This window comes from Leptonotus elevatus, chromosome 12 (assembly GCF_054856555.1).
Source record: "Leptonotus elevatus isolate MCC_2025b chromosome 12, RoL_Lele_1.0, whole genome shotgun sequence".
In the NCBI taxonomy this organism is placed as follows: Eukaryota; Metazoa; Chordata; class Actinopteri; order Syngnathiformes; family Syngnathidae; genus Leptonotus; species Leptonotus elevatus.
The window spans coordinates 1353199-1381018 of NC_141250.1; the positions used below are offsets into that span (position 1 = coordinate 1353199).

General features: G+C 39.4%; 1 protein-coding gene and 2 long non-coding RNA genes across 3 annotated transcripts in view; 2 read left to right on the forward strand and 1 right to left on the reverse strand.

Annotated features, from left to right (window-relative positions):
- tmprss3a (transmembrane serine protease 3a) overlaps nucleotides 1-27820 on the forward strand; it is a 64011-nt gene that overhangs the window by 10881 nt on the left and 25310 nt on the right. Inside the window, exons 2-6 of the mRNA XM_086090669.1 lie at nucleotides 380-493; nucleotides 5516-5632; nucleotides 7523-7646; nucleotides 14797-14916; nucleotides 18792-18838. Of these exons, the coding sequence (XP_085946795.1) occupies nucleotides 380-493; nucleotides 5516-5632; nucleotides 7523-7646; nucleotides 14797-14916; nucleotides 18792-18838 (522 nt within the window). The remainder of the gene's footprint in view (nucleotides 1-379; nucleotides 494-5515; nucleotides 5633-7522; nucleotides 7647-14796; nucleotides 14917-18791; nucleotides 18839-27820) is intronic.
- Nucleotides 3512-4891, reverse strand: LOC147164238 (uncharacterized). The gene is made up of 3 exons (XR_015096632.1): nucleotides 4597-4891; nucleotides 4453-4488; nucleotides 3512-3988 (listed from the first exon to the last, which is right to left on the reverse strand). It is a non-coding gene; the product is annotated as an uncharacterized LOC147164238 (long non-coding RNA).
- LOC147164239 (uncharacterized) lies at nucleotides 20626-21826 on the forward strand. The gene is made up of 2 exons (XR_015096631.1): nucleotides 20626-20838; nucleotides 21520-21826. It is a non-coding gene; the product is annotated as an uncharacterized LOC147164239 (long non-coding RNA).

A 27820-nucleotide genomic window follows, 5' to 3' on the forward strand; every position in this document is an offset into this window, starting at 1 on the left:
GAGACCTGGAGGCTGCAGTATCTAGCACAACAGGGCGTCTTAGTGGCTCAATTCATTCCGCTGGGTTGGATGTTCTTGTTCTTGTAGTCATCATGAGTCATCTCCTGTTGATCAGCTGTTAGATACGACTACCTTAATATGCTATGTAGGAGCAGAGCAAAGCATTCTTTATTGCAAGCAGAAGCAATTCTTCAATGCATGAGTCATCTTAGGTTGTCCTAATCTGACTATGTGTGTAAATGCAGAGCAAGCATTCTTCATTGCAAGCAGAAGCAATTCTTCATTGCAAGCAGAAGCAATTCTTCATTGCAGCAAATAGTAAAGTGTTTATGTGATAACTAATTGTACAATTTTCCCAACATTACTCTTCTTTCAACAGAGGATGATTTGGTGAAAGGCTGGAGGAAAAGACTACTAGCCCAACGCATGGAACTGATCATTGCAATGTGTATCGTATTGGTGCTCACTCTTGCTCTTGGTATTGGCCTTGGAGGTGAGGAACGTGTCACACACATTCTCCTTTTTTTTTGTTTTCAGATAAACATAAAAAAGGCAGATTTTCTTGTGTGTTTGATAGATTTGATCTGTCTTAACAATTATTCTTGCAAATAAGGAGAAGGCATTACAATGCCACTTATTTCTAAATGTAATTGATGTCACTAGGGGTTCACCCGGGGTTCACTTCCCCTCATCTATAGGTCAAAGTTAAATGATATATGATCAGTGACGTGCAGTGAGCTCTAGGTTTGGGTAGGCAAGCAGTTGCAAATTGAGACGCACATACCAATTACAAATTTGTGTGTCAGTAGGCGAGTGTACAACGTATCCTAGGGTGACCATATTTTCATTCCCCAAAAAAAGAGGACACTTGGCCCGACCTCGAGATACTTAAATGATACTCAGTTTACTCCAAGATGCCATACATTCAAACTATTTTAACATATGCCTCCTCCGTATGAGTATAAAATAAAACAAAAAACATTACTCTCTTTTGAAATCTTGCATTTTTTGCTCCGCAATCTTTTTTTCTTTCTTTTTTTTACTTCGAGCGGGGTTCGTACCCATTGCACTGGAGTGCAGCAGCTCAACATTTTTTTGAAATCTTGCATTTTTTGCTCCGCAATCTTTTTTTCTTTCTTTTTTTTACTTCGAGCGGGGTTCGTACCCATTGCACTGGAGTGCAGCAGCTCAACATTTGCCACTTAGCTTAAGTTCTGGGCCACCGTCACAGCCAGTGCGCGGTCTGCCAGTCACGGTAAACACGGTGCAACACGGTGCACTCCGCCTGCCATTTGCCGCACAACGAAAAACTGATAATTTCATTAATTTATAAAACCCGCCCGGATGCCCGGAAAGGATGTAATAAAGTGGATATCTCCCTGTAAAACAGCCTAATTCCTCACAAAATCAAGATAGCATAGCAATGCCAAACATCATGTAAAGTGAAACAGCCAATTAATCGAAGCACATCCACAAAGCCAATATTTCCCTTTGTACCATTTTTTGTGAATTCTTTATTTACAACCAGCAAAATATGACGCAAAATGTTATCAAATAAATTATATTATTTAATAAAACTCTAAGAGGCATCAGGCAAGTTCGCGAGCTACCTGTTGGAGAAGCCTGTCGTTAGAGTGACTGCTGACGTTACTGCCAACTAGTTGACTCGTTGGCCTTATTGTTTGATGACTTGTTCCGTTTCAGAAACAAGTAATCTGTTTTCTCCCCTTGATTTTTCATTTTCCACAGACTAGGAAAAAAAAATACAATATTGTTACTCCTACCACTACTTTATTAACAACCACATAATTTAGAATATTTATTAATGTTATTGAATTTGAACTTGTAGACTAATAACGTTAGTGCACACTGTTAGATGTAAATTAATGTCTGTTTATAACAACAAAATAATAGATTTTATTTGTAACGCACTTTACATTTATAAAATAATTCTCAAGTGTTTTAACTTTTGCCCACTGGAAGTTGCTGTTATCCTGTACGACAATGCATTAATTTTTAGCTTGTGCAAAACAACGGAAGCTTATCGATGTATGTCCAAAACAATGTAGCTGAACATAAAAGTTATTTAAACAGTGACTCACATCTCACGGGGAAACCAACATGACATTTGGTTTAAAATGTAATTTTTTTTTTTTTTTAAGTGTAAAATTAACTCTCTTGATGGGAGATTCTTCTCATATTAACAGGTGATTATTCTTCTAATAGTGAGGTGGATTACAACATTTTGTGGTACATAGCGCCAACTACTGTGCAAGAGACATCTAATAGGCGTCACATTTTAAAATGCTGGCAGACTGCATTGGCAAGATGTGTGGCGGTGCCGTGATGGGTAAATCCTTTGGCGTCTGGGGAGGGGTCAAATTACAATTCAGGGGGCCAGTGCGCATAGAAATCCGGATGTCACGTGACTATTTCTCTAAACACGCAGCAGGAAAGTAGTGGTGCAGCGTTAATGGACTAAAACGGCGAGAAGGGCTAAACGTAGCGTTTATCCGTCAACTTCCCGCCCAAGAGCATTGACAGTCACTTTAATGAAAAGGACGTGATATCCATGCGTGAGGTGGATATGTTGGATTGCCAATGAAGTGTCAGGAGGGCTTTTTTTTCAACTCTTGCCGGTGAGTGCTTTCAAATCTGATAATGCAAAGGCTTTACAAGTTTGTAGAATCTGGATTTATTTCCCCTTTATGTGTGGTCAAAATGCCATTGAAGTTTGCAATTTCATGCAAGTCTTGCAGTGTTATTTAGGTACGTTAGCAACTTAGCAGCTGCTAATTTGCCGCGCCCGCTGTCATTTATGCCGTAAATAATCTTCTTTATGGTGTTGGTCAGTTATTAAGTTCAACTGTGTAATATCTATTAAACCGTAGCAGCACAAATGAACAAAACAGATTATTCCTCTCACATTTTGCGTGTGGTAACAGTTAGCATCTGCTGATTCAGCCACCATGTACAAAGTGCAACATTGACTACGCATGGGTTCCTTTTTTGGTAGTGTTGGAAATGCGTTCTTTGTTTTCCCATGTTCATAATGTTAATTATCAAAATCAGACAATGAGATCGGTGAAATCAGGATTTATTTTCATAAGCTTATGGACAGACAAGATAGCAGTGAAACTCCGCCATTATTCTACCTCATCTGTGTCGCCCCTCCCACGAGCAAGTCACTAATATCCTTCCGTGACTCTACAAACCCCTCCCCGTCTTCTTCCACCAATCCTCAGCCGTTCCTCTCCGTCTCAGACAGTCACATGATACATCAATACACATCGCCAAAATGCTCCCCCCTTCTTCTTCTCCTGCTGTCCAAAACCTCCCCCACAGTCACAAGATAAAGATTAACGTTGTTTTCAGAGCCAGAAGAGATGACACTAAACCCCCCCTGTTCAACCGGTTGTAAAATACAAAGGAATCTAATTAACACATTCGCTTCACCCCCTCACATCAACTTAAATTCTCACACAGAGCCATACTGAGTAAATTAAAGCAGTTCTGTCCACTTCTAAATAGTAATAAAATAAATCAAACAGTTATAATTAAATTAATTCACTTCAATCCCTATCTTGAACTCAAAAGAGTTCAAAATAAACATTACAAGATATTTCCTTGGAATAAGCATATCATATGTGAGGCTTAACACGATATATTGTGGTTATGTTCAAGAAAGAGTGTCGCGTTGCAGTCAGCAGTTGGAAATGCGCTCCCACTTAGAAGCCATCTGGAGATGGAGTTCGCAAATGTGACTCAATTGTGGTGGAATGATGCCCTGGATAGGGGCAGCTGACAATGGATCAGTAGACGTTGTTTTCCCGGTCGGGTTGTCAGGTGATGAGATTGATGAGCCTGGGACGGATCCGGCCGGCCTTGTAGACCAGATGTGGAACGATGTGGAACTACGTCTCCCCCTCCCTCTGTGCAGTGAACTGCACCAGATAACCTTTCCATCACCCCGTGGGGTCCAGACCACCTGGGTGCAGAACATTTTCATTTAGTCACTTATAAACATACATATTCACTATTCTTTATTTTTGAAAGAGCATCTGGTAGTTTTTGTTAGTTGGGAGTTAGTAAATGTTAGTTGTTTAAGTTCTGTAGGTCCTGTGCTGTTGGATCAGGAAAAGGTCTATTTGTGTGACATTGTAACAGAACCCAGCCTTTGACTGAGTTTAATGACATTCTCACATTCATTAATACAACAGAAAGAGCTTGTAAATATTTATTTTTCAAATGGGTTCCATTGTCTGATCAAAATTTTCTAGGAAACCCATATGATGGTATGTAATGATTAATCAAATGTTTTACCACGATATTTACTGTTTTAGATTTGCATGAATGTGCCTTTGGCCATCCTGAAAGGAATCATTTTACCAGCAAACATCTGTATTCTGACACTGGTTTTATCATGTCAGTGGAATCCATATATAATCTTACCCCAGAGCTGTCACGTCCGGCCGGACCGTGAACACCCTGGGGAGAGGTTTACATATATTCATACTATTATACCTTTTGCAAACACTGGGCTCCAAAAATTACATTTTTCAATTGTTTCTGAGATGGAATATATAATATAATTACCTTCATTTGGCGATATGCTTCATTATTGTCTCTTCTTGAACATACATTTTCTGTCACAGCTTGATCACCCCCTGTGGATTATCACATTCAGACTGTGGAATTATAGTTAGTTGGAGTGTAGGTCGGTACTACACAACCTTTTTTACTATTTAATCTGCTAATTCGTCTACATTCATTTAATTCAACATGAACTGTCATGTGTGCACACCCTCCTTTGGAGTTGATACACACAGACAAACCAGTCGACTGCCCTCCTTTTGACAAAGATCCGCTTGACCTTTGTCAAACAGTAAAGATAAACAGATGTAGGCTCGAGGGGAAAAAAACAGATACCCTGTAGCTCATAAATAAGGAGTACCAGATTATGGCTATCAGCAAACGCCAGCAATTACTTAATTGAGGGGAGTTCCTGCGGAGCCATCAACTGACACAGACGTCATAAATAACAAAACCCTTTAAATCAGGCGATTGTGATGTAAAAGATATAAATCAGTTATAATTAAATTAATTCACTTCAGTAGCCTGGAGCATGATTTATCCTTTTTTTTGCCTCTTTTCGTTGTGGCAGCTGGTCCACAACAGCTGTCAATCATTGTTAAAGTGTGCCGTTTGCAGTTTACTCAAAGTGGCAGACGCGTTTTCTATGCTGCCAAAATGGTTTTGCTAACGGCCATTTTGGGACGCATGACGTCAATGTCCGGATCTCTATTGCTACTGAAATGAGCACTAAAGACTTGACTCTCTCCCTCCATTGAGCAGCAAATACAGCTGTCACAGGCTCCGCTACAAGTTCACACAATATATAATACTTAAAGTAAATTACAATTCATCACAATGAACTTTAATGAATGGGGGGGGGGGGGGGTTGTTGATCAAGGTTAATCAAATCTGTTTTTATTTCCCCTCTGTGTGTCTATAGTGGGTCTGAGCTGTGTTGGGAGGTTTCGCTGTGGCTTTTCCTCTCAGTGCATCAGAAGCTCAGCACAGTGTGATGGAGAGGTGCACTGTGAAAATGGAGAGGACGAGCTTGGCTGTGGTGAGACACAGCCACCACCAGGGGTGTTTCGAAGATACCAACTGAGAAGTTTAACAGCATTGAAGTGATGGAGCCCCAAATCCCTCCACCACACAGCACTAGCTATAGTCTGACTCAACAAGAGTGGGTGGGGGTTGAGTCAGTCAATTTTAGTCAAACTCACAATGCTTATAAAGGGACAGGATCCCTCAATATGTTGTGGGTTATTTATGAGGAGAGATTTTGCGCTCATTAAGTCATTGAGACTGAGGGAGGGTGCTTTGTAAGAAACAATGAGTAATATTTACTTAGGAAAAAAATAGGAACGTTTCTTCACTCAAAAATTAAGTAAATTTTACAAAGAGTGTTTCTACTCAAGGGTTGAGGAATGAACCCACAACCTTCAGGTTGGTTGACAGCCACTCTGGACTCTACCACCTGAGCCACACCACTCCTGTTGTAGGCTATTGCTGGTGTCAGATGGAATCCTCGTACCTCCAAGAGCCATTTTTGGTCTAATTTTAGACATACCAGAAATACATTATAGTGGCAAACAGCAAGACTGGTGTGGCTCACGTGGTAGAGTGTCTACCTACCAAGTAAAGGTCATGAGTTTGTTCCTCAACACTTGAGTAACTTTTTTTTTTTTAATAAACTGGTAAAATGTACTCAAATCTCTCCTTGTAAAATTTATAATACAAAAATATAATTAAATATCACTCCCCATTTTTACAGTGTGAGGTGAAATTAGATTAGATTAGACAATAGAATAAATTCTGAGTTAATATCGTAGGCATTCATGCACACACTATACACTGATTTATAATATAAATGACCAAAAGTATATTCTCCAAAGCTGGAGAGGTCATCAGTAAAAAGAGGAACAGACTGAAACCAAATGCTGCAAAAATTATTTTGTTTTTAAATAAAAAATATTTGAAACACCCAAATACCCGTCCCAGTGTCACAAGCATTTTATACAACTACCTCCATCACAGAGTCCTGTTGCACAAGTATTTAATGTTTTCATTTTATAAAACTGACACAACAGTGCCTTACAATTTAATGACGCTTTACCCTTTTGTTAAATGTAAATGCAATATATAATTTTATCCAGCAGATGTCGAATACTGAATTGTGTCAAATGCTTCGAAGCACTGAACCATTTCAACACTGTTGCTTCATATTGATTCAGTGGTTCAGAAAGCAGTGACGTGACACACCACACTGATTCGTGTCAAATGCTTCGTAACACTGAACCATTTCAACACTGTTACTTCAGATTCTCCATCACTTATCTCCATTACTACTAGTAATAGCAAATTATATTACATAGGTCACCGCCGTGTCTTTGGGAGGCTGACATGTTTCGCCGCCAACTTTATGCTAGGGATGCATGAAGGAGAAGGATTTTGCGAATGTACCACTGGTGGTGCTTACAGCTCTAGTGTTGGATCCAATGATTGACCGCCACTTAGCTTCCGCCAAATAGGTCCACAAATACTTATAACGAAGTTAAAATAAATCCTCTTACAGTAGTTCACCACTAGATGTCACTAAATAATACACACTGTACCTTTAAAGCTGAAAATCTACTCAGCAGTCTCATATTCATTATTTAATCAATTCTCATTAGAGAAGTGTATTTAGGCGAAATCATAAAAGCTTGTGGGCCTAATCTGTATCAGCGAAAACTCGTGTGGCATGTGGCAAATTGGTTTTTGGGAGGCATAGGAACAACCAATGTTTAAAACAACATCTTGACTATCCCAGATGACATCAAAGCACATGTACTCATACCTTGGATGATGCAAAGCCAGCCACCACCATTCATATCCCATAAAATAATATAGACAATAATTAGAGTATAATTATTTGCAAATAAACTGTTAACTACTGTTTTTATGTCAGTGCGTCTCAGTGGGCGGAGTTCAGTCCTGCAGGTCCAGAAAGGCGGTGTGTGGAGGACAGTCTGCTCAGAGGATTGGAATAACTGGCTGGGACGCTCAGCCTGCAAGCAGTTGGGATATACCAGGTGTTCCTTCACTTCCTTCACTTAAAATGACACATTTGCTGTGGCTGTGCTGTGATTCATGGACCTCAACTTCTTGAAACTGTTGTTTACTGAAATATATATATATATATATATATATATATATATATATATATATATATATATATATATATATATATATATATATATATATATATATATATTAAGGGTGTCAAAATTATCGCATTAATATCGCGTTAACTTAAAGTGCCTTAAACGACACAATTTTTTATAAACGCTCAATTAACGACCGTTCCTTATTTGGAAAGCCGGAATTCCAGTCGCGACACAGCAGAAACGTCCATGTCAAAATTACCCAATAGAAATGCACTGTACTGCACTGGAGCTACAATACAAAATATTTAAGGGGCAGAATGTTCGAGTGGAGGAGCCATTTGGACTGTGTAGCAGCTGTGTAGTCAACATCCTGTTAAAGCCAAGAGCCGAATGGATACCGTCTTGTCACTTGGAGTGACTCCAAGCCACTTTATCTTTTGATGTGAGGCGTATTTTATTCAGCAACTCTAGAAAATTTCTCATTAAGTGTAACATCGATCTCGTCTTCTGTTAAAGCAGCGTCGCTAGTTCGTTTCAGTAAAGCATGAGCGTCACTATACAATGCGCATCTGAGAACTTACAAAAATAAAAACATTCAAAGTCGTTCAAACGAGTCACTATAACACAATTTAGCAGTAATAAATTAAACTAGAGCTGCTCGCAGCTATAAAGGGCCCTCGCAGCCCGGGCCACTTTGGGGTACTTGCATGTTGGGGTACTGGCACGTTTTCGTAGTGGCACATTCGAAGCAGAATTTATTTGAAAATGGCATAATAAACCTTCACATATTATGGATTGTTTTTTTTGCCAGGTGTGATGAGTTTGCAAAGCTCAATGAGTTTTGCTCAATGTTAAGACCCTCAAAATCAGCGTCCATTTCATTTTTTGGCAATGAGTTGCCCCGATTTTAAAGTACATATATACACATCATCGTTAGTTTTACTCACAGCATAATATTGCATTTATTTTCCTTACAGGACAGAATAAATGAATAAATAAATAAAAAGTACATATGTATGGATAGGTCTGATGCCACAAAAAAATGTGAGTGGTCGAAAGTAAAGAAATATTCACAAATGACTTAATCATCACACAAAAGTATCAACATTTTGTACAAATATGAAAATACCATGTGGGGTGATTTTTTTTTTTCGACCCCAAGGGCTCGGTGGTGCTATATTTATAACAGACTCTTGTCATAGGGATACCTTCAGGTCGTGACTATAAACATACATGTGAAGTTTGGGAATTTTTGGAGCATGTATCGAGGAGTTATTACGTATTTTGTCTTTCATGGAAAAGGAAATATGAAACAAAAAAATATGATGACCCGCCACCGTCATATAGTATTTTGAAAATTCTAGATTTTTTACCCTTTTGTTGACCTAGGTCTTGACATGGTCAAGGCTAAGTTTGAAGTTAATCGGATCGAACGTGTAGGAGAAATGGGCAACAGAATGCTCCCTGTAAATGTGCAAAAATCGGCAACAAACGGACATTCAAAAATTCATAACTCACTTCCTGTTCATTTTAACATATGTGTCCAAGAGACTTTTTTGCAGGTCTTGGGCTCACTCGTATACCAATTTTTTTGGGGTGGATCTTGCTTAAACATACAAACAGGGCTGCTTCGTAAAAAAATTCTAGTGGGCGATAGTGAGTGATTTTTGTAAAAAACGCACAATACATGATAAAATATTGCTCATTTTGCCAGGCCAGATGTGTGTGCCAAGTTTAATGAGTTTCTGAGCATGTTTAGGCTCTCAAAATTGGCGTTGTTTTCTTGGCGAACAGTACCTTGCCACGCCCACTGCAATTTGCAAAAACTCACAAACTTCGTGTTGTGACATCGTGAAGGCCTAAACACTCTTCTGAGCAAATATGAGGTAGATCCAGTTAACGTGGTTGGAGAAAAAAGTAGAAGAATTAAAAAAAATATATATATATAAAATGCCAGTAGGTGGCGCTATCGGTACGAATAAATATAAGTTTGTAGATGTATTCAGACCTGGACTCTTATTAAATGTGTGAAATTTTGAGAAGATAGGATCATCTGGGTCAAGTTAACGTAGCTTTTATTGTTACAGTGAATCATCAGACTTCGCTGCACCGTAACGGCCACGCCAATTTTTGTAGCCCTCGGTCAAACATGCCGGGATTGGTGCATATTTTTCCACACTAGAGGACGCTATATGTTGTTATGTTGTTATGGCAACTTCATAATATCACATTTTTCGCCGAGCCCAAGGAGTGTGCAAAGTTTGGTGAGTTTTCGGAAATGTTAAGGTCCCCAAAAATGAGATAGTTTACCAATAATAATAATAATAATAATAATAATAATTATAATACAAACGAAAAACAAGAGGGACCTTGCAGCGGTAACTGCTCGGGCCCTAATAACAATGCATATATTTGTGAGGACTGGCGTCAAGTTGCATGTTACAATTTTAAAAATGTGCAGAAGTTTGCAAGTTAATTCATGTTAAAAAATGTTTTATAGCTCTTAATATGAAAAGAAAACACCTATTGTCTGGTTCGCCATGCAGTAAAGTTGCGGTCATTTTACAATGTGCATCTGTATTGAGCTTAACAAAATAAAACCATTAAACTTTGTGCAGAGTCACTGTAACACAATTTAGCAGTAATAAATTAAATAATGCATATATTTGTGGGGACTGGGGTACAGTTGTATTTTACAGTTTTTAAAATGTGCAGAATTTCAATTCAATAAGTTAATTCATGTTAAAAATTAGTCAGCTCTTAATATGAAAAGAAAAATGCACTGAGCTGTCACCATTGCCTTACAAATGCAATTATGCCATGTAGTGACAGAAAAATGACCAACACAAATCAATGTCACAGTACAGTACCTATTTTTAATAAAAATAAATAAATAATAATTGTTATGAAATTATTGATTCAATGACTAAAAAATGCAACCATATTTCTATTAGGTTAACTTTTCTTCCCACTTTTATCTTAACAGGAGTATGACAATTTTTTAACTCATGCGATTAACTACGCAAAAAAAAAATGATCGACTGACACCTCTAATATATATATATATATATATATATATATATATACATACATATCTTGAAAATGGTAGCCGAGCGAAGCCGAGTAATGCCGAATGCTCACGTTGCGGTAGTTGAGACAATGCACTGCTCATTTCCAGTCAGATCGTGAATACTCCCGGAGGTGCTCCATACTCGCGAGTGCATTTTGATTTTCCCATGACAATTTTGTCACCATGGGCCCAAAGAAAGACAACAGTGCCAGTGGCAGCAAAGAAAAAGATACAGTGCTACGAACCACAGTGGAATTAGGAAGGAGATTATCGCGCAGTTGTAACTACTGTGACTACTTCTGTAAATATTGGGACGAGGACCCCCCCTTAGCTGTTCAACAACGTGCCTGACGTTAAACAACGCACGCAAGGACCGCTTAGTAGTCTAACAATATGCCCAATGTAAAATACACAAACTAAGCACTGAACTAAAGCTAGCATTAACATAGCATTTATCATCCACTGATGCCATCACACCACAACAGGTAAGGTAAGGTATTTGTATTGTTTAAATACTGTACTGTAAATGTAAAACATAAATAGAAATACAAATAGGAATTTTCTGTTTTTGGAGCTTGGGAACGGATTAATTGCATTTGCAATTGCACCGCCATCAGTCCGATACCAAATAAAAATTGACCGATAAAAGAGGTGCATCAAATACACTAATATTGGTCTGGTTACTGTCACTTTAAGACAGTCATGTGCCTTCCTCTTTCTCTCTCTCTCTCTCTCTCTCTCTTACACTCTCTCTTCCCGCTGCCCACAGGCTGACAGGCAGGTTAGACATGGTGTGTCCATCTCCAGTGTGGTCTTTTTTTCCCAATTTGCAACAACGACCCTGCGATTGCAATTTACAACAAATGTACAGCTAAAGTTTCGAGATGAGGGGAAAGGAGTGCTGCATTAAACACTTCAAACCTCATCAGTCACCTAAAGATTCATCATCGTCATGACGGGGGATGGCGCAAATACGAGGGAGCTAAATGCTCATGCTAGCGAAGCACCAAATTTGCCGCCTGGGTCTGGTCTTGTTGCCATTAACAAGGCATTTGAAAAATCAAGGTAGTTTGAGGAGTAGACTCGAGGGCCAAATCGATTCACCGGAAGATTGCTGAATTTATGGCGTTGGATGATCAACCATTCTCAGTCATTGGAGACACAGGGTTTCGGCAGCTAATTAGCCACTTGGAGCCACGCTATAATATTCCGACGCTGCTTTTCGGATGTGTTTAGCTGTACAATGTTGTCGCTGTACATGTTTGTTCACTGATAGACAACAGTTTTACAACTGACATATGGACGTCTGAGGCCCGTCCAGTAAGTCTGATTAGCTTGACGGTGCAATGGCTGGACGAGGATTGCAACATGCAAAAGACGACACTGCACTTGCAAAAGTTGTCTGGTTCACACACAGCAACAGCGGTCTGTGAGGCTTTCGAAACAATGTTTAGGCAGTGGAATATAAATAAGACAATGGTACACGTTGTCTTACGGGACAATGCATGTAATATGATCAAGGCTATGAATGAATGTGGACTCCCTAGCCTGGGCTGTATTACACATACGCTTCAGCTCGCTATGTTTTCAGTTCCATGCTTTTATAGCAAGAGAACACAATATTCTTGCAAAATCTGTCAAAATCCAGTAAAAAAGCCGGGAGCAAAGGGGGTTGCTTCAGTGAAAATGGCTGGGAGTGAATGAGTTAAAATGGCGCAGTGAGAAAACCTTCCAAGTCGCTTTCAATGTTTTGAGGATCGAGGAACGATGCAATTAAGAGACATGAGATGAACCCAATGTCTTCAGCATTTTCTGGGTTGTGCCGAGGGCCTCCTTCCGGTGCCTTCCAACAAAATATGTACTACACAATTTGGGTCAGTAAGAAGTTACCATTTAGCCTGTGAAGTTATGTCTTTAATTAATTTAGCTGGGGTTTTAAAAGTTGGTGTCACTACTGACTCACCAGCTTCGCCAGTACTCTGTCCTAGGCGGCAGCGAGGAACAAATGACCAAAATGTCAGTGACAGCCGAACAAAGGACAGATGCTTGCCAAATACTGAAGCTAGAGTTAATGAAAAATAACTGGTATAATTTTAATATATCATACTTTCAATATGTCACCAAAATTGACCTATAGCTTTATGCTCTGCTTTTATTCTCACAGCAGAGGTGTGGACTCGAGTCACGTGACTTGGACTCGAGTCACGTGACTTGGACTCGAGTCAGACTCAAGTCATGAATTTGACGGCTTTAGACTCGACTAGACAAAATGTTAAAAGTCTTGCAACTCAACTTGGACTTTAACAAAAATGACTTATGACTTCACTCGGACTTGAGCCCTTTGACTTGAAAACACTTGCTTCTTTCACTAAAACAAAAAGATTTAAATATATGTTAACGATGAAGTTCCGTCAGTGTGTGTGCGTGTATGTACGTGTGCGTGCTGGGCTGGCACAGCGCCGTGTGTCAGACATGTCAGGGAAGCTGCAAACACACGCCGCCGACGCTAAGGCAAACTTCAAAATAAAGCTAACCAAATAAGACATTGACACAAATGCAACAGCCTGACCGGATTTTACTTTGAAGTCTGCCTGCCTAGTGGCGTGAACGCCAGCTTGACTACTTCCCTTTGACAAGGCTTGCATTATCGACGTTTTTATTAAAATTACATATTTTCTACCACCATTATCATAATGCCACCCTGAAAGTATATTAAATAGCTATATATATCAGGACGCAAAGAAACCGCAAGTTCATTACGCCGTCATTGTATGATACGGTACAAGTATCCGGCATTCGTGGCTAGTAGCTAGCTGTTAGCTTTAGCATCTGCCTGGCTCGCACCAGTAGTTTGACAGCTGCTGCTTGGCTCGCTTTTCTTATTGTTTTCAATATTGTGGACCTATGCTACTTTGTAATCCACTCTCCATGTTTAAACGAAGGGAATGTGCCTTAAACTACATAGATGTATTTTTCATTATTAAAAATAAATAAATATAACTTTGCCATCTTGTTTCATTTTATAAAACACTAGCTTTAAAAAAAAAAGAAAGAAAGAAAAAAAAAAGGTCCAATGTGGCCACTTGGATTTTAGGAACATAACTTCAAGTGCATTACAAGTGCAATATAACATAAGGCAGGATATCTTGTTATTTTATACATGGACCATGTATAAAATAATTATGTATCGTTATATTGCACTTAAAGTTGTGTTCCTAAATCCTAACTGCCATATTAGACATTTTGAGTTTATATATATTTCATAAAATTTAATGGGCAAAAACATTTTATAAAATAAATTAAAACAAAGTTCTATTTATCTGATTTCATTTTATTAATTTTTTTGAAAAACATTCCGATCCGTGACTTTTGTGATCCGTTGCACCACTAGTTGTTTGGGTACAAAAACTATGAGGTGGTCAACAAAAAATTAATTGCAGTATGTCCAAGATACTTCAAATTTCGTTCAACATCTGAAGTTGCACAAAGAACAGTAAGTAAGCTAATGTCAGTTGTTTATTGGCTAATTATCGTTGCTAGCTGCGTAATTAAATAAGACTAAATTCAGAGGTAACACATTGCAAACACGGCAATCTGTTGCACCACTCTGGGTTCACTCCCTAAGTCCCTGACTCCTACTTTGATGGTCACCCGAAATAATATCATCTATGATGTTAAAATGACTCGAAAGGACTTGAAACTCAGTGTAGGACTCGTGAAACGCTTGAGACTTGTCAGTCTTGACTCGGGACTTGTCAGTCTTGACTTGGGTCTTCACTTGGGACTAAGACTTGAGACTTACTTGTGACTTGCAAAACAATGACTTACTCTCACCTCTGTCTCACAGTGAGCAATTCTCACACTCTGGTCATCCATATTTCTCTTAGACTATATTGCACAATGTATGTGCACCATCTATGCAACAAAAAGGAACAAGGCTACATTTATTTCACCAGTCCAATTCCCAATTAATTAATGGTTCCTGTTTTTGTTTGTCTTTGGCAGTTACATCGAGTCATTCTTCATCTCCCTGACCTCTATTGAGCAGGACCTTCAGTACAATCTGGTGTCCATCAATCTGAACCAATCACAAATCATTAAGCTACAAAACACCACAACTTTCAGGTACAGAGCATATAATTGAATAAGGGCTGGACAGACAAAAAAAGAAGAAGAAAAAAAGTTCCTGTTTGTAATTTAATGATGCAATTTAAATATGTGCAATTGTGGCACTAAATTACAAACCACTGAAACCAGCAGCTAAACGTCAGCCTAGATATTAGAAATTGTTGCCGTTTTCTGCCCTGTCTAATGCAGTGAGTGCAGTGATGTGAACAAAATCAATAAAACAATTTATTGTGTGGCAGGTCCAGTCATCTGACCCCATAAATCTGTGCAGGTTTTTCCTGTTCACTGTTCATTAAAGTATCTCTGTTTTGCATCCTTCTACGTTTAACTGGTTCATTTGCTTTTCTGTACAAAATGTTGCTGTGTTGCCTGGATTGACCAAGGTACAGTCCCCACAAGCAATGGAACAGCAATTCTTCTGTTTTTGTTGTGAACTGAAGACATTTTAGACATTATGATTGTGAGACAAAAGTTCAGAATTCCAACTTTTATTTCACCGTATATACATCTAGATGTATTAAACAACTCAGGACAGACCACATTCTCTTGCACCCACTTTTCAAGTAAGCAAAAGTATTTGATCATGTGACTGAGGGGTGTCCCTCGTTCCTCGGGTATTGGTTGCCTTTTAGATTGACTGCCTAATCAATAGATAGTGTTGGTTTTTGGTTGTGGGTTTCATCTGTGAAAAGAGCATTTTCTGTTAAGCGAGCAAGAAGACCAGAGAGCTGTTTATGCGAGAAAAGCTAACTATTTTGAAGCTGAGAGAAGAGGGGAAGTCAATTTGAACTATTACACAAACATTATGCATAGCCAATATACAACAATTTGGAAATTCCTGGGGGGGAACTATAACTATAGGTGTACAAATATTATTTATTTTAAGTTAATGTATTTTGCAATACTTTTGCTCACTTGAAAAGTGGGTTCAAACAAAAGGAGCTCTGTCGTTAGTTGTGTAACACACATCTAGATGTAAATACCATGTAATAAAAACTGGAATTCTGAACTTTTGTCTCATATCCATCATTTAATCTGAAACCCAAATGTCTTCAGTATATCCTACAACAAAAACAAAGGAATTGACCTTGCTATTTTAATAATTTATATGTCTGACTATCCCTCCTCCATTTTGACATGTTGACACGATCTTTCAGAGAAGCTGCGTGATTAAACGCATGAAAATAATGTCCTGATATGCGTTCCCTCTGCACACACACCCGACCTCTCTCTATGGTTTGTCACGTGAATGCAGGGACAGTGGGACATACACACGCACGCACGCACGCACGCACGCACGCACGCACGCACGCACGCACCCACACACACACACACCCACACACACACACACACACACACACACTTGTACTTGTCATGTTTTGGGTTCTGTTTTCCTTGTGTGTCTCCCTTGGTCTTGTTTTAGTGTCATCCTGCCCTTCCTCGTGTGAACCAATCAGTGCCCTCAACCACTTGGCAGCCTCAAGTCCCCGTGCCACGGCTGCCACGGCAGCCTCAAGTCCCCGTGCCACGGCTGCCACGGCAGCCTCAAGTCCCCGTGCCACGGCTGCCACGGCAGCCTCAAGTCCCCGTGCCACGGCTGCCACGGCAGCCTCAAGTCCCCGTGCCGGCTCGCCGCTGCCGCCCCGGGCATCCTTGCCTCGGTAGCTCTCGTGCAAAGTCTCTTCACCTCTTCCATGGCGGCTTGAAGTCCTTGGGTGTGGACAGGAGGTGCACGTCCCATTGCCGTCTTCTCCTTGTCTGGCGGCGCACGTTGTGGTCGCCCTTTGCTCCAGTGTGGCGTCCGGGGCGCCCTCCGGACCGGCGCCGCCGGGCTCCCCTCGTCTGGCGTCCGGGACGCCCCCCGCACTGGCCTTGATGGGTGTGCCAGGTTCCCGCCTCCGTGCCCCCCTCCGCCCGCCCTGTTTTTGGACTTTTTTTGTGTTAGGGACGTCTGGGAGCCGTCCCTCGAGGGAGGGGTTCTGTCATGTTTTGGGTTCTGTTTTCCTTGTGTGTCTCCCTTGGTCTTGTTTAAGTGTCATCCTGCCCTTCCTCGTGTGAACCAATCAGTGCCCTCAACCACTTGTGTCTTGCCCCAGGTGTGTCTTGTTGTGTCGTTAGTGTCTGTGTATTTAGTCTGCTGTCTCCCCTCTGTCTGTGTCGGTTCATTGTTTTTCCCCATGTCATGCTGCCCGTTTTTTGCCTTGTCTTTTCCCCATGTCATGCTGCTCATTTTTGCCTTGTTTTTTCCCCCATGTTTTGGTTCTAGTTTTGGTTTATCTTTTAATTTGGAAGATCGCCTTTTGTTTGAATAGAAATTAAAATTCCTTTTTTTTTTTTTGATTAAATCTCTGCCTCCTCGCCCTGTCTTCCCCCATTTGGGTCCTCAAGCTTCCCCTCCTTGACAGTACTTATAATTGTGAGGACATACATAGACATAATGCATTTCCTAGCCCCTTCACCTAACCCCAACAATCAAAAATGATTGCCTACCCCCATTCCTTACCCTAACCTCAACCATAACCCAATTCAAACCTTAACTCTAAAACCAAGTCTTGACCCTCAAAAAGAGGTCTTGAGTTGTAATGACAGGCCAAAATGTCCTCAATCTGTTGGTTAAAGATGTATTTTGGTCCTCACAATGTAGTATGTACAAGTACACACACACACACACACACACACACACACACACCCACACACACACACACACACACACACCCCCCCACACACACACACACACACACACACTAGCTCATAATTCCTAGTGGGGACATCTCATTGACATAATGCATTTCCTAGCCCCTTACCCTAACCTTAACCATCATAACTGATTGCCTAATCCCGACCCTGACCCTAACCCCAACCAAAACCCAAGGGGTATATGCCACAGAGGAGGCGAGACTTCCGTATGTCACACACCTACGCTATTTCCAGTTATTGTTTGCGACATTAGGGCACCTTCTGTGATCTTGATACTTTCCTATGTATGTGTACATTTATACAACAAGCTAATACACACGCAAAGAAGAAGATAAAGTACATATTGTACATGTATCTTATTTTGCCACAAAAAACAACTCAGCTATTGAATGATAACAAACAGGTCATATTCAGTACATTGCCATGTTATTATACAGTGTATTATGTGATACTAACTGCCTATGCTTTGCTCACTTACATTGTTTATTTTAATATTCTTTAAAAGGAACCCCGACTGTCATTACAAGTTTGCTCTATATTATTTATTTGGTTGTTACTAACATAACTATAAGATACATTTTTCAAAAATCATTTCCAGTTTAATACAATTTGTATAAACTTTATTTGGATGTACGCCGCCATTATTATTTACGTCGCAATGCATTCAGTGCGTAGTGACGTAGGATGGCGGCAGGCTCTCTGCCGAGCAATGTGAAACACCAATAAAGAAAGCAAGTCAAGCCTCGTAGCGTTCCTAAAGAAACAACATGCGATCGGGAGTCACCCTCCCCCACGCCGTCACCAGACACATTCAAGAGTTTTGATCATCCCTTTAAGAACACTACGGAGGTTTACATTGCTTTCTTTATAAGCGTTTCATATTGCTCTGCAGAGAGCAAGCCGCTATTTTACATCACTACGCACTGAATGCGTTGCGACCTCAATAACAATGGCGGCGTACATCCAAAAAAAGTTTGTAAAAAAAATTATTAAACTGGAAATGATTCTTGAAAAATTAATCACATAGTTATGTTGGTAACAACCAAATAAATAATATAGAGCAAACTTGTCAATACATTCGAGATTTCTTTTAACGTTTAAACTGTTATGTCAGTGTCCTGTTGCCTGATTTTTGTTTTGCACTTGTCTAACTTGCTTGTATTTTGTCACCGCAGTAAAGCCCAATGCAGCTCAGGAAAGGTGACAACGCTGAAATGTCTGGGTGAGATACTGTACACACATACTAGGGATCTAACGATATCCAAATGTCATGATAAAATATCACGATATGAACTTCATGATACGATAATTATTACAATATTGTGGAGAGGTTGGCAAAGCATAACTGTATAAAAACTCAAGATATTGTAAAAATACATATTTATGTTTACTATGGTTCATGTCTTGTGTTTTGTTATTGTTTGCTTTTTGGATCTAGGTTGTACTTTACTATCTTTTCTGTGGATTTATAATGATGAGCTCTCTCAGTATTTATTTTTATATTATTATTATGGAGTGGTTCATTATTAGTTACTTTTGTTATCCTCAGCAATATATCTATATATTTTTTTCATTAAACTAAGAAAATATGGAGAAGGGAGGGGATTTAATAAGTGTTGCAACTTCTTCCCACTCCCTTTTGAACATGGAAAATCGTTGTTAAGTGCGCTTTGTTGAATTTTGCTTGTTTTGTAGCTATTTTATTTTGTTGTATGTTTATTACTGTTATTGTTTTTTTTTTTTTACTCTTTTTCATGTTCAAATAAACTCAAAAAAAATAAAAATAAATAAATAAGGCTCATGTTAAAAGAAAAAAGCACAATATTGTGTTTTTGTACATAATCTTCTTTCCGCCAAAGACAGGCACACACAGAAAGCCAGAAAGTGTCATTTGAGTAGAAATGAAATCACAAACCAGTTTGCGGTACGATAATGATATAAATTATACAAAGCAGGCAAATGAAATGCATTTTCAATTCATATATCACTTAAAGAATGCAAAACTTACAGGCTTTATGTCAATAAAGGCTGACTGGGCCGTGGCTTTCTGTTTACCCTGTAAACTCCCTGTGGAACAGGGTGGGTGGCAGCCAGAGAACCAGTACCCCGTTGACAGTAAGGCAATAATATCCGATCATTATGGCATGGTTGGCACCTAAAATTACTTGGTGTACCTGTGGTGCTCAGAAGGAAAAACTTACATTGCTTTTAAGAGAAACTGCATCTAAATATGTTTTTGTTTCGCTGGTTGTATTAAAGCAAGCTTAAACAGGTCGAGGAAATTGTGGAGACAACATGCGCACAGCCACTGTTTGTGCAACTTTAAGACCTCATCAATATTACAAAAGAAAACATTTACTTTAGCAAATGAAATGGACAATTTAGAGTATTCAATAATAAACCATAATCAGCAAAAACTACTGTAATAGTCAAGCTACAAATTTGGAAAAGAAAAAAAAACAAATTTTGTGACCCAAAAGTCATACATGTTTTGTATGGAGGTAAATATGGTGCAAAACTAACTTGTAAAAAAATTTTGTACCTGTAGAAAAAAGTCAAAATTTGTATCTGTAAAAGTCGTGATTTGTACCTGAAAAAAAAATTGTATCTGTAAAAAAAAATTTTATCTGTAAAAAAATTAATGTGTATGTGTAAAACAAATTTGTATCTGTAAAAAAAAAATGTGTACCTGTAAAAGTCATGATTTGTGCCTGTACAAATTCTTTTTTGTATCTGTACAAAAAGTGTAAATTTGTATCTGTAAAAGTTGTGATTTGTACCTGTAGAAATGACAACTTGTAGTCAAAGAAGTCGCCACTAGGAGTCACAAGTGGTTTTTCTGCTGCTGTCCAGTGACGTGAGTTTTGCACCATTTATGTCGCTACAAAAGGTGCAAAACTGATTCGTACTTGTAGAGCGCCCTGATTTGTACTCGTAGAAGAAGAGGGCGGGCTCTGGAGGATTTGGGCGGGCTAAAGCTCAACCTCATTGTTTGAGCGAACGACCGTGGGTTGAACTCAAATGACGCCCATGCACAAGTCCGCAATTCTAAACAAACAGAGTAGCCATACCAGTTCACGTGTCATTTTAGAAGAAGAGGACGTCCCAGGCGTGAAAATTTCAACATGGTTCAATATACGAACACTGTGTGGAACAGCTTAAACGTTGGTTGACATGCAGAGCACTCCAAGTGGGCAGAAAGAAAGAAGTTTTAGTATGAAGGTAAGATTTATTATACGAACATAGCTCGTAATCCGGTGCTAGCTAGCTAGCTAGCTCATCTCATGTTGTTGTCACGAAAACTGATTTGAAGCCTACCAGTGTAAACATACGATCAATAGCTTGTACCTATAAAAAAAATATAATAAAATAAAAAAGTGGACAATACTCAGCTACTTGTATTTGACTAACATTATATTCAAGCAGCTGTACTCTTACTATCATAATAAAATGAAAACAAAACGTTTTTACTGTGAGTGGTTCTTTAAGCCGCTACAGGTATTTTAACCTCAACCCTTTATCCTCTGTATTTAATCATTTTATTTTAAATATTACAATTTATTGATAAATGTCAGTATTTTTGCAATGTATGCTTTGCAAACAGTTAAAATAAAAGGCTCTTACACTTTTAAACATACACATTTGCTTTCAACACTGAAGCCAAATAAAAATAATGCAAATGGGAATGTTTATGAACAATGTCTGTGTCTATCAGTAATACCACTATTTCTGATATTAAGATGTGACAAAATCTTCATTTTTTTTCTGGCTAACAAGATAAAGCTAAACATTTAACTGATTATGTATAATGTCAATGGCTGTGTTTTGATAATGACCCAGCTAGGAAGCTATGATTATTTTTTATTGTATGAATATGCTGACCCAACCATTCTGTTCGCACAGATGCCAGCATGCAGTCAATCAAAGCTTCTTCTTGATCCATCTCTAGACGGTGGCACATGGTGTGACATCAAACCTGCTTCAAAGTGGCTGTGAAGTCCAACAAATGAGAATCCTTGATACACTGGTTACTGTTCTGAGAGAATTTCACTGCAAACACCTTTGGGAAAGTGAAGAAATTATGCTTTCTAAATGTCTTTCAATTTTGAGTTTGAAATCTTGCAGGAGTACAATTTAATCCATATTGAGAGTTATTTGAAATAGTCAGATCAAATAACATGTATCATTCAATAAACAAGATTGTGCATCATTTGAAATGTTTTATTTGATGTCCAGAAGAGCCGTTTCTGCATCCATCCAAGACGAGAACAGTATTCTTCTCACTAACAGAACAAAAGTTATTGATGGAGCTGTATGAGGAATTCAAGACTCATCAAAAAAGGCAATACTGCTGCTATCACTAAGACGAGGGAAATATCATTGGCAAAAAAAAAAAGAAAAGCCGACAGACTAAATATATAAGTTATAATTGTTTCATGTTAGATGTGTATTTCACATTAATCGTGTTATTAATTATTGATTTAATGTAAAGCACTTCGAATTGACCTACATATTCATTCTTCACTGTTACATCTCAACAGTAACCAAAAGCGATCATGGCAACAAGTCGGCAAGTAGCCTATAACAATATATATAAAAAATAAGACTAAATAGGTGTTGAGCTGTAAATATATGTTGCCCATTATTGTAGCCACCAGAAAAAAAGACTAAGACCACTGCCTGCTACATTCACATCAGCAGAAGATCTGCAAAATAATTTTCCATAATCCGGCTTGATGGAACACCCCCAGGTGTCATCTCCTGTCTCTTGGCTGCTTGCTGATGGAGTGGGTCATCCTTTTCACTGATGCTTCAGCAGTGTCTGCAGCAGTTGTCTCCACCTTTTGAGCAAGATTTTGAAACTTATGAGATTCTCATTTAATGAAAAATAAATAAACTAACATTTGACCTAGTTACTTTTGTTAAAGTAGCTAGGTGACAGTGACACTGCTCACATCTTAGTGATACAGATAGACTAGCATTTCAAAAGCAGAATAGCCAATATTTAAATAAGAGTAATGTTACATTGGAAAATTTAACTCAAGTAGAAATTAAAAGCGCAGAAAAAATACTTGCACAAATATTTGAGTACTGTGAGTGATGAGTAAACTAAGAGTGTAAGAGCCTTTTTTTAAAAAAACTGTTTGCAAAGCATACATTGCAAAATACTGACATTTATCAATAAATTGTAATATTTAAAATAAAATTATCTACAATTCGGCACACATTTAAGCGCTGCATGCTTAGTATTGTTGGAAAACAATTCTTTGTTTTCCCGTGTTCATAATGTTGATTATCAAAATCAGACAATGAGATCGGTGAAATCAGGATTTATTTTCATAAGCTTATGGACAGACAAGGTAGCAGCCGAACTCCGCCATGTTCTACCCCATCTGTTACGCCCCTCCCACGAACAAGTCACTAATATCCTTCAGTGACTCTACAAACCCCTCCCCGTCTTCTTCCACCAATCCTCAGCCCTTCCTCTCCGTCTCAGACCGTCACATGATACATCAATACACATCGCCAAATGCTCCCCCTCAGTCACAAGATAAAGATTAACGTTTTCAGAGCCAGACGGGATGGCACCAAAAAACGCCCTCCCCTGCTCAACCGGTTGTAAAATACAAAGGAATCTAATTAACACATACGCTTCACCCCCTCACATCAACTTGAATTCTCACACAGAGCCATACTGAGTAAATTAAAGCAGTTATGCCCAATTCTAAATAGTAATAAAATAAATCAAACAGTTATAATTAAATTGATTCACTTCAGTATGCATATTTGTTCACTTACAAACGATACTTGAACAAGAAAGAACTGCAAGGAAACAAGAGTGGAGTTGTCTGCTAGTTCCATTATGATCAATTTCTTCCGGTTTTCTGACTTCTTCTTCTTTTACTACTATTTCTACACATGCAAATAACATTAACCACTAGGTGGTGCACCAACACAATTTAACCATTAGGTGGTGCACTGACACAATTTACAAATTGAAAACGGTAGATATAACACTCCCCGCCTGGGATTATAAAATCCCACTTTCAAATCACTAAACAGTAGAACATTCAGAAGACAAGAGCAAGACCAATTCTGTGATAGGGCGAAGAAATGTTTTTGTATGTCCTTTTTGAGAAGTGGTTACTTCATCTTTCTGACAAGTCCGTCTTGGCATGGGAAAGTCTTGGTAATGATAGCATTGGCCACGCATTCCTCTTCACTGGAGTTTCTTTAAGCAGAACGATGTCTCCCTCTTTGAGATTAGGTTTTTCGTCTTGCCACTTGTGTCGAATCTGAAGCGTATTCAGATATTCATGCCTCCATTTAGACCAGAAGGTCTTGGCCAAAACCTGTACTCTTTTCCACTGTTCCTTTAACAGTCTCCCATTGATGAAATCATCAGGAGGAGGTGGCACGGGCGCTGTCTTCATAGGAAGCAACTTTGAAGGTGTGAGGATAGGAGGCAAGTCGGGGTCTGACGACACTGGAATAAGAGGACGCGTATTCATAATGGCAGAAACTTCAGCCATAAACATAGACAGTAGTTCATGGGTTAACTGTGCCTTTCTACAGTCTTGAAACATGGAGTCGAGGATGCGCCTGGCAACCCAATCATTTGCTCCCAGGCCCCACCCATATGAGATGCGTGGGGCGTATTGAAAATCCATGTGCAGTTTTGTTCACTTAGATATTTCCCAACATCTTTGAGACTTTCCTCATCCATCCTCAGTTCTCGGGACGCGCCAACAAAGTTAGTGCCGCAGTCAGATCGTATTTGTTAGGCTGGACCCCTAATTGCAAATAGACGTCTCAGAGCATTAATGAAAATGTCAGTGCTCATTGCCTCAAATAATTAAATATGGACTGCTCTTGTGGACATACATGAGAACATTACAGCCCATCTTTTAGAGTTAGCTTGTCCTCCTCTTGTGCGACGTGAAACGATATCCCATGGACCGAACACATCAATGCCTAAGTAGGTAAAGGGAGGGGTCACTTGCATTCAGTCAGGTGGTAAGTTTCCCATTTGTTGACATTCAGTTTTTCCTCGTAGTTTCCTGCAAATTACACATTTGAATAGTAGTGCATTGATGCTTAGTTTCCCCCCAACTATCCAGAACCCTGCAGCCCTAATAGCACCTTCAGTGAAATGCCTTCCTTGGTGTTTTACAGTCTCATGGTAGTGGCGTATAAGGAGGGTTGCCAGGTGGTGTCGAAAAGGAATGATGAGGGGGTTTGTGATGTCAATGCCTAGCTCAGATTGTATGATTCGGCCCCCAACTCTGAGTCCATTGTCGTCAAGCACAGGATGCAATTTCCAAAGGGTACTTGAGAGAGGAATCTTGGACTTACTCTGTATGCATTCAATTTCCTCTTGGTAGAACTCACTTTGCACACTCTTTATGATGCACACTTTAGCCTTTAGGAGGTCGTCTTCTGTAGGTCGACAAAGGTGCCAACCATGACAGCTGGGATTTTTGTTGGAGTGAGTAAAGGTGCAGGCAATATGAATCAAGAAAGATATTGCTCTGATGAGAATACGGTACTTAGAATCGTTCAAAGCGTTTGACACTTGTTTTTTCTTTCACAACATTTGTCGCCACTGCTGGACGTACCTCGCAATCCCGAACAGGGTCAATGAGGTCGAATGTGGCTGGGGACCAAATCCAGGAGGTGGAGTTAGTGAGGAAAGTTGGTCCTACTAACCATGTTGTGTTGCTCAGTAGTGCTGCTGGTACAGACCGGGACCCATGGTCTGCCGGGTTAAGTTCGGAAGGGACATACTTCCACTGGTTAGAGTTTGCTGACTGAAGGATGTATTGGACTCGATTATAAACATACACATAGAATCTGCGAGACTTGTTGTATAAGTAGCCTAGATGTCAAACGTAATGTCCATTTCTGCTAGGATAAATTCTGCAACCTCGATAGCTAGCACTGCAGCGCATAACTCAAGTCTTGGAATGGTGAGACCGGCTTTGTGTGCTAACTTTGATTTTCCATAAATTCAAGAAAGTGTGTTTTCATTTGAGGTCGCTTTTCAATAGTGCGCTTGAGTGACATGAGTCGGTCATAAGCCATTTGTCTGTTATTAGGCAGCCGTTGCCGTGGCGAGCGAAATGGTAAGGGAGTGTTAGAGTATACAATATTAAGTATTGTACTCTTTGCGTGTTCAATTAACTGAATGGTGAGATTATGTTGAAGAAGTTCCTTTGCAAAGGTAAATAATTACCAGAAGCTTCTGATCACACAAATGAAGTCACCCAAGCAGTGCTCTGTTCAAATGTGTGTCTTCTCTTCTTCCGGAAGCGCATTCAGGACAAACCATTCTATATCCGGGTCGAAACCGCCTCCATTTTGTTTGTAGTTTTTGATGTTTACTTTCGGTTTCAACACAGTGACGTCTCACTTTTAGTATTAATAGTTCAATATGTTAACACATATGGCCACACACAGACAGACATAAGAATTACGTGACCTCTCGTTTATACACAGCGGTTACCCAATCCCGCTGAGCTAAACTGTTCTCCATATATTGCAAAATTTCTGCAAGGCGCTTATTTTTTAAAGGAATTGTCACGTACCATCGAATTCAACCGTGGAACAAAAGGAATTCAAACGGGAATCCTAACCTAAAAAAACTACATATTGTAGAAGCGCCAACAAAATAAAACAAAAGTTACACGTAATCTCTCGATTGCAAATACAGTGATACAAAATCCAATCATCGCTGTAATCAACCTGGACCCCTCAATACTGTTCAATTTCAAACAGGCGCTTTTTCAAATAAAAGACATATTACGTGATAGGACGTTTTCACCAAGAGCCATGAACAATTATGATAGTAGTCCTCAAATCGGCCAAAACTGCCAAAAAAGACAGAAGCGCATACCATAATCTTCAATATATATTATGGTCTAAGGATTCTTCATAGCGTTGACGAGAAACAAAACAAATCAAAAAATTAACCGCTATTTCTTCCTGTACAAAAAAAGCTTCATCACTTCGAGTCTGCATCACGTCACCTTCAAATGCACCACTCCACGACGTGTTTAGTTCAATATCGTCGGAATTATCAACTCTCTAACGACATCAAACTATAACTTGTTCACACAGATCTCATTTAAAATTTAGACAATTTGGAAGACGAAAAACCAGCTGCAGCGGACCAGACAGACACAACCTCTCTACGTGGATAACAGTCTCCACTTACCGTACTTTATTTATTTAGGCCTAGAAGTTCCGCCCGTCCTTGAACGCCGCAGCTTGTTCCACGTCAGAATAACACCATCCGTTTGGTTCAACGGAGGAGACCATTCGTTATAATTCAGCGTCGGCGGTCACCATTTGTTAGAGTATGCAATATTAAGTATTGTACTCTTTGCGTGTTCAATTAACTGAATGGTGAGATTCTGTTGAAGAAGTTCCTTTGCAAAGGTAAATAATTACCAGAAGCTTCTGATCACACAAATGAAGTCACCCAAGCAGTGCTCTGTTCAAATGTGTGTCTTCTCTCCAGCCCACATCATTATTTATTCACAAAGAGGGTTCATAAAAAAGTCAGCCCACAACACACCTGGTTACAACTGAATGAATACAAGAGAATCCGTTCCCATGGGTATAAATCAGATTAGAAAAAATACAATAATAATAAGCCTGACTCCCTTCCGACACAGCAGAATCCCGGCCCTCCCATTAGATAACGAATGAATGTTTGAACTCGTTGCCCTTCCTCATGAAAGTAACACAGACAAGAATACAATTCATTGAGCCTACACTGAGTCAACTAAATCCAAAACGGCTAAAATATAAATTAAAACTAAAAAACAATGTTAATAACTCATCAGGAGCAACCCAGCTATTGATCTGCATAATGTCTCTTAGACTTTGATCTGATTTTCGCATGTCTCAAGATGACTTGCGCGACCGTTTTCCAAGATGAAGGTTTTGTAACTTTACATGTGAAGGTTTGTGTGCCCCATCAAGACAAACATCACGACGACTACCCATCCTAAATCGAGCCTTTGAGCGAATGGGGCATCACCTGGGCTGTGACTGTGTTCTCTGACTTTATGAACTCTCAGGACATCCCTGCTGAGCAAAAGCAGTATGTCTGCATTGGTATCTAATGATGGGATCATTTTGCAAACACGCTGCAGGTGGGCGTCATGGTGACCGACTTCTGGGGTAGGTATCTCTG